General features: G+C 38.6%; 1 protein-coding gene across 8 annotated transcripts in view; it reads left to right on the forward strand.

Annotated features, from left to right (window-relative positions):
• Positions 1–13136, forward strand: part of CEP290 (centrosomal protein 290) — a 111424-nt gene that overhangs the window by 37534 nt on the left and 60754 nt on the right. For 6 of the 8 annotated variants that reach the window (XM_074941927.1, XM_074941925.1, XM_074941931.1 and 3 more), the window contains 5 exons: positions 8795–8887; positions 9208–9292; positions 10332–10474; positions 11243–11407; positions 12625–12774. In XM_074941927.1, coding sequence (XP_074798028.1) covers positions 8795–8887; positions 9208–9292; positions 10332–10474; positions 11243–11407; positions 12625–12774 — 636 coding nt within the window. The remainder of the gene's footprint in view (positions 1–8794; positions 8888–9207; positions 9293–10331; positions 10475–11242; positions 11408–12624; positions 12775–13136) is intronic. The other 2 variants (XM_074941926.1, XM_074941933.1) reach the window with 1 other exon arrangement.

A 13136-nucleotide genomic window follows, 5' to 3' on the forward strand; every position in this document is an offset into this window, starting at 1 on the left:
GGGAGGGGGGAAGGGCTGAGCACCTGGGGCCTGGAGGAAGGGTCTGTGGCATGAGGTGAGTCACTTGTTAATTAGAAAAGGCGGACTTGAGGCACCTTAGAGACTAACAAATTTATTTGAGCATAAGCTTTTGTGAGCTACAGCTCACTTCATCGGATGCATTAGGTGGAAAATAGAGTGGGGAGATTTATATACACAGAGAACATAAAACAATGGGTGTTACCATACACACTGTAATGAGAGTGATCACTTAAGGTGAGCTATTACGAGCAGGAGAGCAGGGGGGAAGAAAACCTTTTGTAGTGATAATCAAGGTGGGCCATTTCCAGCAGTTGACAAGAATGGCTGAGGAACAGCTGGGGGAGGGGAGAGGAATAAACATGGGGAAATAGTTTTACTTTGTGTAATGATCCATCCACTCCCAGTCTTTATTCAAGCCTAAGTTAATTGTATCCAGTTTGCAAATTAATTCCAATTCAGCAGTCTCTCGTTGGAGTCTGTTTTTGAAGTTTTTTTGTTGAAGAATTGCCACTCTTAGGTCTGTAATCGAGTGACCAAAGAGATTGAAGTGTTCTCCGATTGGTTACCTACTACAGGACAGGCCCAACAAAGAAAATAACAGAACATCACTAGCCATCACCTTCAGCCCTCAATTAAAACCTCTCCAATGCATCGTCAAGGATCTACAACCTATCCTGAAGGACGACCCATCACTCTCACAGATCTTGGGAGACAGGCCAGTCCTTGCTTACAGACAGCCCCCCAACCTGAAGCAAATACTCACCAGCAACCACACAACAGAACCACTAACCCAGAAACCTATCCTTGCAACAAAGCCCGTTGCCAACTGTGTCCACATATCTATTCAGGGGACACCATCATAGGGCCTATTCACATCACCCACACTATCAGAGGCTCGATCACCTGCACATCTACCAATGTGATATATGTCATCATGTGCCAACAATGCCCCTCTGCCATGTACATTGGCCAAACTGGACAGTCTCTACGTAAAAGAATAAGTGGACACAAATCAGACATCAAGAATTATAACATTCAAAAACCAGTCGGAGAACACTTCAATCTCTCTGGTCACTCAATTACAGACCTAAGAGTGGCAATTCTTCAACAAAAAAACTTCAAAAACAGACTCCAACGAGAGACTGCTGAATTGGAATTAATTTGCAAACTGGATACAATTAACTTAGGCTTGAATAAAGACTGGGAGTGGATGGATCATTACACAAAGTAAAACTATTTCCCCATGTTTATTCTCTCCCCTCTTCCCCCCACTGTTCCTCAGACGTTCTTGTCAACTGCTGGAAATGGCCCACCTTGATTATCACTACAAAAGGTTTTTCCCGCCCCCGCTCTCATGCTGGTAATAGCTCACCTTAAGTGATCACTCTTGTTACAGTGTGTATGGTAACACCCATTGTTTCATGTTCTCTGTGTATATAAGTCTCCCCACTGTATTTTCCACTGAATGCATCTGATGAAGTGAGCTGTAGCTCACAAAAGCTTATGCTCAAATAAATATGTTAGTCTCTAAAGTGCCACAGGTCCTCCTTTTCTTTTTGCGGATACAGACTAACACGGCTGCTACTCTGAAACTTGTTAATTAGTTTACATTTAGATAAAGTCCAGTAATTTACAGCTCTTGTCTGGATGAGGTGGGGGCTGAGACAGTGCTGCTCTTTGATATTAGTGGAAACATTAATGAATTGCTAAGGGGGAGTACAAAACTATAGCACAAGCATATAGGAACAAAATCAGAAAGGCTAAGGCACAGAATGTGTTACACCTAGCAAGGGACATAAAAGGCCATAAGAAGAGGCTCTTTAAATACATAAGGAGCAAAAGAAAGACAAAGGAAAGTGTAGGTTCTCTACTTAGCAGGGAAGGAGAGGTAATAACTCATGACATCAGGAAAGTTGGGGTGTTTAATTCTTATTTTGCTTCAGTCTTCACTAAAAAAGGTTATTGGTGACCAGATACTCAACACAATTAATGTTAACAACATGGAGGAAGGAACACAAGCCAAAATAGGGAACATAAGAATGGCCCTACTGGGTCAGACCAAAGGTCCATCTAGCCTAGTATCCTGTCTTCTGACAGTGGCCAGTGCCAGGTGCCCCAGAGGGAATGAACAGAACAGGTAATCATCAAGTGACCCATCCCCTGTCACTCATTCCCAGCTTCTGGCAAACAGAGGCTAGGGACACCATTCCTACCCACCCTGGCTAATAGTCATTGATGGACCTATCCTCCATTTTTTGAACCCTGTTATGGCCTTGGCCTTCACAACATCCTCTGGCACAGGTTGACTGTGAGTTGTGTGAAGAAATACTTCCTTTTATTTGTTTTAAACCTGCTGCTTATTAATTTCATTTGGTGACCCCCTAGTTCTTGTGTTATGAGAAGTAGTAAACAACACTTCCTTATCTACTTTCTCTACACCAGTCATGATTTTATAGACCTCATATCTCCCCTTAGCCATCTCTTTTCCAAGCTTAAAAGTCCCAGTCTTATTAATCTCTCCTCATACGGAAGTCATTCCATACCCCTAATAATTTTTGTTTCTCTTTTCTGAACCTTTTCCTATTCCAGTTTTTTGAGATGGGGAGACCACATCTGCACACATTTTTCAAGATGTGGGCATACCATAGATTTATATAGAGGTAACATGATATTTTCTGTCCTATTATCTATCCCTTTCTTAATTATTCCCAGCATTCTGTTTACTTTTTTGACTGCCGCTGCACATTGAGTGGATGTTTTCAGAAAACTATCCACAAAGACTCCAAGATTTCTTTCTTGAGTGGTAACAGCTAATTTAGACCCTATCATTGTATATGTGTAGTTGGGATTATGCTTGCCAATGTGCATTACTTTGCATTTATCAACATTAAATTTCATCTGCCATTTTGTTGCCCGGTTTTGAGGCAACAAAACCCAGTTTTGAGGTATCCTTTTGTAGCTCTTCACAATCTTCCTGGGTCTTAACTATCTTAAGTAATTTTTTATCATCTGCAGATTTTGCCACCTCACTGTTTACCCCTTTTTCCAGATCATTTATGAATATGTTGAACAGGACTAGTCCCAGAATAGACCCCTGGGGGACATTACTATTTACTTCTCTCCATTCTGAAACTGACCATATATACCTACCCTTTGTTTCCTATCTTTTAACCAGTTACCAGTCCATGAGAGCACCTTCCCTCTTATCCCATGGCAGCTTATTTTGCATAAGAACCTTTGGTGAGGGACCTTGTCAAAGGCTTTCTGAAAATCTAAGTATGCTATATCCACTGGATCCCCTTGATTCACATACAGAAGCTCCCCAACTTACGCAATTGTTCCTTTCCAGAAAGCCTTGCGTAACTCGAATGTTGCATAAGTCGGAAATGTATACCCGAACGTTACGCAAACACACCCCCCTCCCCGAAAAAGAAAAAAACAACTCCTATTTCTAGCTTACGGATCTTTTTCTGTAAGTGAGAATTTGTGTAAGTCGGGTCTGGCGTAACCCAGGGAGTGTCTGTACTTGTTGACCCCCTCAGAAAATTCTAGTAGATTGATGAGGCATGATTTCCCTTTACTAAAACCACGTTGACTCTTCCCCAACAAATATGTTCATCTGTATGTCTGACAATATTGTTCTTTATTATAGTTTCAATATAGTTTCAACAGTTTGCCCAGTACTGAAGTCAGGCTTACAGGCCTGTAATTGTTGGGATCACCTCTAGAGCCCCTTTTAAAAATTAGCGTCACATTAGCTATCCTGCAGTCATCTGGTACAGAAGCTGATTTAAATGATAGGTTACAGACTACAGGTAGTAGTTCTGCAATTTCACATTTGAGTTCCTTCAGAACTCTTGGGTGAATACCATCTGGTCCTGGTGACTTTTTGCTGTTTAATTTATCAATTTGTTCCAAACCACCTCTACTGATACCTCAATCTGGGACAGTTCCTCAGATTTGTCACCTAAAAAGAATGGCTCAGGTTTGGGAATCTCCCTCACATCCTCAGCCGTGAAGACGGATGCAAATAATTCATTTAGTTTCTCTGCAATGGCCTTATCGTCCTTGAGTGCTCCTTTAGCACCTTGATCATCCAGTGGCCTCACTGGTTGTTTAGCAGGCTTCCTGCTTCTGATGTGCTTAAAAAAAATTTGCTATTACTTTTTGAGTCTTTGGCTAACTGTTCCTCAAAGTCTGTTTTGGCCTTCCTAATTGTATTTTTACACTTCATTTGCCAGTGTTTATGCTCCTTTCTATTTTCCTCACTAGGATTTATCTTCCACTTTTTAAAGAATGCCTTTTTACCTCTCACTGCTTCTTTTACTTTTTTGTTTAGCCACGGTGGCTCTTTTTGGTTCTCTTACTATGTTTTTTAATTTGGGGTATACATTTAAGTTGAGCCTCTATTATAGTGTCTTTAAAAAGTTTCCACGCAGCTTGCAGAGATTTCACTTTTGTCACTGTACCCTTTAATTTCTGTTTAACTAACCTCATTTTTGTGTAGTTCCCCTTTCTGAAATTAATTGGTACAGTGTTGTGCTGCTGTGGTGTTTTTCCTGCCACAGGGATATTAAATTTAATTTTGTTATGGTCACTATTACCAAGTGGTCCAGCTATATTCACCTCTTGGACCAGATCCTGTGCTCCACTTAGGACTAAATCAAGAATTGCCTCTCCTCTGGTGGGTTCCAGGACCAGCTGTTCCAAGAAGCAGTCATTTAAGGTGTCAAGAAACTTTATCTCTGCATCCCGTCCTCAGGTGACATGTACCCCGTCAATTGAACAGGAAATAACAGGTTAAAGAATATTTAGATAAGTTAGGAGTATACAAGTTATTAGGGCCTGATGAATTTCATTCCTGGGTTCCTAAGGAACTAGCTGAAGCACCCTTGGAACCATCAGCAATTACCTTTGAGAACTCATGGAGGATGTGTGAGGTCCCAGAGGACTAGAGAAGGGCTAGCATAGTGCCTATTTTTAAAAATGGAAACAGAAGAGGACCTGGGGAATTATAGACCAGTCAACCTAAATACCTGGAAAGATTATTAAACAATCACTTTGTAAGCACCTAGAGAGTAACAGAGAGGCAAGGTGGATGAGGTAATATCTTTTATTGGACCAACTTCTGTTGATGAGAGACAAGCTTTTGAGCTACACAGAGCTTTTCCTCAGGTCTGGGAAAGGTACTAAGGGTATGTCTTCACTAGCAACATTAAAGCGCTTCTGCAGCAGCGCTTTAATGTGGCTGTGTAGTTGTAGCACCGGTGCTGGGAGCTGAGGCGAGTAGCGAACAGCGCCGGGAGCACAGTTCCTAGTGTTGGTGCACTGTCTACACTGCCACTTTACAGCACTGAAACCTGCAGCGCCAGGGGTGTGTTTTTTTCACAACCCTGAGCGAGAAAGTTTCAGCGCTGTAAAGTGGCAGTGTAGACAAGGCCTAAGAGTGTCCCAGCTAAATACAAGATTGAACAGATAGTTTAGCATAAGTAATTAGCACATATTCTAATGAACCATTCAAGGTGAAGTGGCCCGTTAACACCCTTGTAGTCATAGGACAAACGGACTGGGGGTTAGTGGGTTACTGAATGCCATAAATCCAGTGTCTTTATTAAGACCATGATTTTTAGTGTCTATCAGAGTTATGAATTAAGCTCCCAGGCTTGTTTTTTTGAAAGTGCTGTGCAGTTTCCTTTGAGGATGAGGTCACGTAGGTCAGCAATAGAGTGATTGCTTTGTGAAAAGTGTTCACACATAGGTGATATGGTGTTTTTGTCTTTTTATTATTTTCCTGTTTGAGTTCATTCGAGAGTATAGTGATTGTCTAGTTTCACCCACATAATTGTTATTGGGACATTTAGTGCACGGGATGAGGTACGCCACATGTTGTGATAGGCATGTGTAGGGTCCATGGGTCTGGAAGGATGTGTTGTGGAGAGTGTTAATCATTATAGCAATGGAGATATGTCTGCAAGTTTTGCATCTGTTGTTTTGGCAGGGTGTGGTGCTACTTTGAGTTGGTGTGTCCTGGTCTCTGGGGAGCTTGTTTCTGATGATGAGCTTGGAGAGGCTGTGGGGCTGTTTGAAGGCCAGGAAAGATTTTTTTCAGGGTGGGGTCCCCATTGAGTATGACTTGCAGTTGTTTGATGATGCCCTGTATCGGTTTCAGTGTGGCGTGGTAGGTAACACCCAAGGGTGTGCAGTCAGAGGGGGATTTATTTCTGTATTGATGCAGATTCCATGATGCGATCCACTTCTCTGGTGGAATATCCTTGTTTGGTGAAGGCAATTTTGAGTGTGTTAAGGTGTATGTCAAGACCACTGACTACTTATTCTATAAACTATCTGTTCAGTCTTGTATTTACCTGTGATGTTTTGAGTGTCTTTCCCAGACTTGAAGACAAGCTCTGTGTAGACCAAAAGCTTGTATCTCTCAGCAACAGAACCTGGTTCATTAAAAGATATTACCTCACTCACCTTGTCTCTCTAATATTCTGGGACTAACATGGCTACAACAACACTCCACAGAGGATAATATGCTTGTAAAGAATTGCCAGCATGGATATGTCACGAACAAAAACCAACCTAATTTCCTTCTTTGACAGAGTTACTTGTTTACTGCTATATCTTGATTTTACCAAGTATTTTGACGCAATCCCATTTGATAGTCTCATAAGCAAGCTAGAGAAATGTGGTCTATATGAAATTACTATAAGGTGGGTTCATAACTGGTTGAAAGACCATATTCAAATAGTTATCAATGGTTCACTGTCAAACTGTGCGGATGTATCTTGTGGGGTCCGATAAGGGTCAGTCCTGTGAGAGACACTATTCAATATTTTCATTACTGACTTGGATAATGGAGAGAAGAATATTCGTATAAAATTTCCAGATGAAACCAAGTTGGGAGGGGTTGCAAGCCCTTTGGAGGACAAGATTAGAATTCAAAAGGATCTTGACTGATTGGAGAATTGATCTGAAATCAACAATATGAAATTCAGTAAAGACAAGTGCAACGTACTTCACTTAGGAAGGAAAAATTCAAATGCAGAACTACAAAACGGGGAATAACTGGCTAAGTGGTAGTACTGTTGAAAAGGACCAGAGGGTTATAGAGGATCACAAACTGAATGTAAGTCAACAATGTGATGCAGCTGCTAACAAGGCTAATATCATTTTGGGGTGTATTAACAGTGGTATTTTATGTAAGACATGGGAGGTAATTGTCCTGCTCTACTCAGCACTTATAAGGCTTCAGCTAAAGTACTGTGTCCAATTCTGGGTACCACAGTTTAGGAAAGATGTGAACAAATTGGAGAGAGTCCAGAGGAGAGCAACCAAAGTGATACAAGGTTTAGAAAACCTGACCTATGAGGAAAGGTTAAAAAACTAGGCGTGTTTAGTCAAGAAAGGAAGACTAAATATGTGAAGGACTGTTGATAAAGAGGACTGTAATCAGTTGTTCTCCATGTGCACTGAAGGTAGGACAAGAAGTAATCAACTTAATCTGCAGTAAGGGAGATTTAGATGAGATATTAGGAAACATTTTTTACCTATATAAGTAGTTAAGTACTGGAATAGGCTTCTGAGTGAGGTTGTGGAATCCCCATCATGGGAAGTTTTTAAGGACAGGTTGGACAGATATCTGTCAGGGATAGTCTAGGTTTACTTGGTCTTGCCTAAGTGCAGAAAGCTGGAGTTGATAACCTCTTGAAGTCCCTTCCAGTCCTACATTTCTATGAGTCTGTGATTGGCGGAATATCAGAGCAGTGTCCTCTGTGAAAGGATGCCGCAGCTTTAGCCAATGTAAGGCATAGGGGAGAAGTAGCTTCTGAAGCTTCTGCTACCAATGGGGATAGGCAAGGAAAAGAACCAAGGTATTAAGGAAATGAAAGATTCCTTTCTTTCAGTCATCCTTCAGCTAGTGAGAAGTTTCTGAGCTGGCTTTCAATTACTTTCCTCTCCCATCTCTCCATCTAGTGGCAAAGAAACTGTAGATTTAATATTGGGAAAAGATTTCAAGTGGTGAAATCTGTTAGATTAGTGGTTCCTAGATGGTGGTATATGGAACGCTTTCCAGTGATTCAGAAAGGAGACTGTTGGTCACATATGCAAAATTATATTTATTTTTCTATGCACTAAATAGTTTCCTAACATTAATTGTCTGTGTAAGCAACTGCTGTACTTCCCAAAGGGATTTTATTGGATTTCCAGTGGAAGGGGAGGTGGCCCACTTGATCATGAATCGGATGGGAGGTGTTCATGACATGAAGTCTACAATATGAAAAATGTGGGGAACTGTACATTAGACTGCTGAAATAATCTTCCAAAGGAAGTAGTGGAGTCTCTATTGCATGAATCTTTTAAAATTGGACTGAAAGAAGCCCTGGAGAATATGGAGTAAGGAAAATCATTAGCACAGGAATGGACAAGTTAATTAAAGAGTTCTTTCCCATCACTAACTTCAATGAGTAACAACTATGAGAGGTATTTTCTAGATTTATTAAGCTATTCTTTTTGATACTCATAATTGATAAATGGGACTCATGTCTGTATAAGTCAGTCTTTTAAACTATTGTCTCTTATGCTTTGCTCCAACAGGGCATTTTTAACTAATGTGTTAACAAAATTATAAAACAAATAATATAACTCATTTAATTTACTGCTAAAATGTAATAGTTGTTTCTTTATTCATATCACAGAAAAGGTCTTGGAAAGATAACATACATAAATGGAAATCAAATCACTTGCTAATTATTGATTGTTCCTCTAGAATGAGCAGATATCCAGGGATTTGTTGGCCAAGAACACATTATATAGAAATGCAGAACTTGCGCTTGAGAGATACAGAAGCCAAGCAGTGCAGGTAGTGCAAGGCTTTCAAAGGATGTTTATGAAGAGAGGAAACTTTAAATGCTTGCAAACATTATTTCTTTTTATTTTAATAAAATACTCTTACTGGATTTGTTGTTGTGCAGATGACACTATTTCTTTTACTGTCCTCTTACCATAATATAATTGTACTGTCAAATATGTATGATTTAATAATATTTCTTCAGGCATCTAATTTTATTTAACAGCCATCACTCAATGGTATGCTCTTAAGTATTCTAGCACTAAAAGACTCTAAATCTTATGTATTGAAAATCCAGTTTTTAAGATTGTTTCTTTCTTTTTTGCTGGTAGAATGAATACCTTGCAAAAGAATTAAATGAGAGAGAGAAAGATTTGGAATGGAACAGGACTGCGATAGCCAAATTTCAATCTAAATGTAAGCTGTAATTCTTTGTTAGTATAGGCCATGATTAAATTTATAAATAGCTGCTGATAGATCTTTATGTATAATTTTTAGAGGGCTAATATTCTCCTGCTTTATTTTGTTGCACTTGGAAATCTAATTTTTCCTTTAATATTTTAAGGTACAGTTTATTTGGTGTTTTTCAGAATGCATGTATGTGTGTATATATATTTGGATGGCTATATATATGGAAGGCTTTTATGACCTAATACCTTTAAACTCTGAAATGTAGATTGAGGGTTGGTCCTGTTAAGCTACAAAATAATGACAATGAAACTTAATTTACCAAGTATCAGAGGGGTAGCCGTGTTAGTCTGGATCTGTAAAAGTGGCAAAGAGTCCTGTGGCACCTTATAGACTAACAGACGTATTGGAGCATAAGCTTTCGTGGGTGAATACCCACTTCGTCAGATGCATGCATCTGACGAAGTGGGTATTCACCCACGAAAGCTTATGCTCCAATATGTCTGTTAATTTACCAAGGTCTCTTATTTCTTTAGAACTTCAATAAATACTTTAAACTTTCATATATCTTCTATAAAAGAGTTTCTATTGTGTGGTACCTATTCCTGATTTTAAACTTAAAGGTTAACATCAGTGGCACTATATGGAACACATTTTATTTATTTTAATATATGGTTGGTATTTAAAAAAACAAATTGCTTAGATCCAATCCAGCACAGCACTTAAGCACATGCCTAATTTTAAACCCATGAATGTCCCATTGAAGTCAGTGGTACAACTCACTTGCTTAAAGTTAGGAATGTGCTTATGTGCTTTGCTGGATCAGATCATTAGTAAACAAGGGGTTGGGGAGTCAGAATGACACATTTACTACTTGTGCACAGAAATCTGAAGTCTCTGAACTCTGTAGGTGGGTGTGTATTTCTTTGAATAAGATAAGCCATTTTTATTATATGTCAGACTAACAGAAACTGAGATGGACTTGTATTTTTCCAGAGTATTTTAAAATATTTTAGTAATTTTAGCAATATACATTATTGTATTGCAGTAAAAGAATTATCAGAAGAAAACAAGCAGCTTGAGCAAGGAATGAAAGAGATATTACAAGCTGTCAAGGAGATGCAGAAGGATCCTAGTGTGAAAGGAGGAGAAACAGCCTTAATGATTCCTAGTCTGGAGCGATTAGTAAATGTAAGCCTTCTTTCATTTGAATTATTTGGCTTGGTAGAAGTTACTTATAGAGTTCTCTTTGTTTTGACTGCTCCAGTGTTGCACATTAGCTGTTATATGTTCAAAATACCTCCTAAAATCTTAAAAACACAAATCAAATTGACAAATGAGAGTAAAATTCATCTTGACTGAATAGTCAATCTTTAAAGCATTGCAGAATACTTTAAACATGGATGTAGTATTTTACATAAAAGCAGCTTATAATGTATTAAATATATGACTTTTTAAAAGTAATCTACTTTGAGTTGTCATGGTAGAGAATCAGATCCCTGAAATATTAGCTTGAGACATGATGATTTTCATGCATGAAAGTGTTTGTACTGTTAGATTTAGTTTTCTTAATCACTTAGCGGCTAGATCTGCGCCCAGCTCACAGTCATGGCTACGTAAAGCAGAATGCTTCCCAGTGCTCCCTAGCTTTCCTGGTGGGATTGCACTGACACACTTATTTTGGGTTGTCAGAACTCCCCTCAGCACAGACAGCCAGCTCTGCGAGCTGACATGAGGATGGGGTTGGGTTATGGCTTTGCCTACTTTTGTCTCTCACTTCCCCTTTATGGTGGTTGGATGGTATTAGTCCCTGTACTCCCTCTGTCACAGCAGCTGCAATTTTGAGCCCCACTTATGCACACTGGAAAGCTCCAGTTTATTGGGAAATATGGAAAAGTATTTGCTTTCTTTTGCTTGTTTCTTGTTTTTCTGTTTACTAATTAATTCTTATTGTGATAGGCAATCGAATCAAAGAATGCAGAAGGAATATTTGATGCCAGTTTGCATTTGAAAGCTCAAGTTGACCAGCTTACGGGGCGAAATGAAGAATTGAGGCAGGAGCTGAAAGGATCTCGAAAAGAGGCAACAAATTTCTCTAACCAATTAGCAAATGCTAATGTAAAGGTATATATTCTAATTTGTTTTACAGTGCTAATAGAGAATAATTTGCTGTCTCCATGGATAACATAGAACAAAATACACTTAATATTTTGTGTTAAAATCCTTTTAAATACTAGATATTGCTGTCAGCTTTTTTAATGTAGCTCACACATATTATTTTACTTACACATTTTGAAAATATGTAAAACCTCAGATATAATTGACAAGAGATACAGTCATACATACTTGTTACTATATTTATAGATTATAATCTATGTACTTGTTCTGACTGAGTTAAAATCCAAATAATCCAAATGTTATTCCATACTTACAAAAACCCTAATACCCAAGGCCCCATCATAGAATTGTGTCTACCAGGCGAGTTGTTGGGGAGAGCTGTGCTAAATGTGTGTTGCAAAAAGATTTTTGTTTCTTTTTTCTTAAAATGAGCAATAATCATCTCACACTTCTTACATATGTGAGAGGCTCAAATAGCAAGGCTAATGGGGATTCAACAAACAAATTGATTTTAAAATATTTTCCCTTTTGGCCACTGAAATAATAGCTGGTGATTTTAGCTCAACTGTGAATGTTTCCAGATGTTTATATTATATGTCCCAAAGGCTATAACATATTGATATTAAACATATCTTCAAAGTGACATCTTTATAAAAAGGCAGACTCTCTATATGAACCCTTTAAGACAGCTGTGTGATCCAGTATGACTTCCTAGTATCTGTAGCATTACAGAACAGTATTTTCTGGGGCATTGTCGTTAGAGATTGTAGTCAACCAAAGCTCTTTGAAGGGTTTAAAAAAGAAAGACTTGGTAAATTTAGAGTAAATGTGCTGGATAGCCATCTGAGCCTTGCAGTTTTGGCACTGAGGCTTAGCTCTGTCTCCATATGAATGTTTGTGCGTAAAAAGAAAGAAAATAACCTACAAATTATATGCTTGAGCAGCTAAAGTAAAATTGAGATGGATCTCCAGCTGTGTGAGCCTGCTCTGGATGCTTGATCATTTTTAGCCATTTGACTCAAAGTATTGTGTTTTAATCTTTTTGTGGAATTGTAATTTTAAAAATAGAAAACTTTACTTTAAAACATATAAAAAATAATTGGGAATGTTTATAACTCAAAACAGTGTGAGACTGGACATCCCTACATTTTGTATCCATATTTTTGGCTGAATAATAGAAGTTTGTTCTTACTGCTTCTATTCTCTTTATTTATTTTCTTTAGATTGCACAACTTAAAGATGAAGTTTGTTTGTTACGTCAATTGGAAGGCGCCAATATAGTATTCAGAGGAGTAAACCGTCCAGAAGGGATTACTCCTTCAAGTGCTAATATAGTTAATTCTCAGAACGAATATTTAATACATCTTTTACAGGTAACTGATTTAACCTGCATACTGGGGTATTTGTAACATGTATTGACTCCTTCCAAATCTGTTGTTATATCATATGTGGAAACTGGGGAGGCTCCTAAAAACTGTAATGTGTATTGTTATAATAGAATACAGTTGCCTGAACCTTCCTTGTATCACATCTCTGGGCTAGAGATTATTTAATTTCTAATCCCACCAAAGCAATCTGCAAGGAAGGGCCAATCCCTTTTTCCTCTCCTGTACCCAACAAGACAAAGAAGACTTCTTGCCTAGAATTGCATTGTTTCATATGCAGCATAGTCATCAAATGCAATTTAAAGATCCCAAAAATCAGGAATATTTCAGTATGTCTGGAAGAAAACTCA

This window comes from Natator depressus, chromosome 1, assembly GCF_965152275.1.
Source record: "Natator depressus isolate rNatDep1 chromosome 1, rNatDep2.hap1, whole genome shotgun sequence".
Taxonomy (NCBI): Eukaryota; Metazoa; Chordata; order Testudines; family Cheloniidae; genus Natator; species Natator depressus.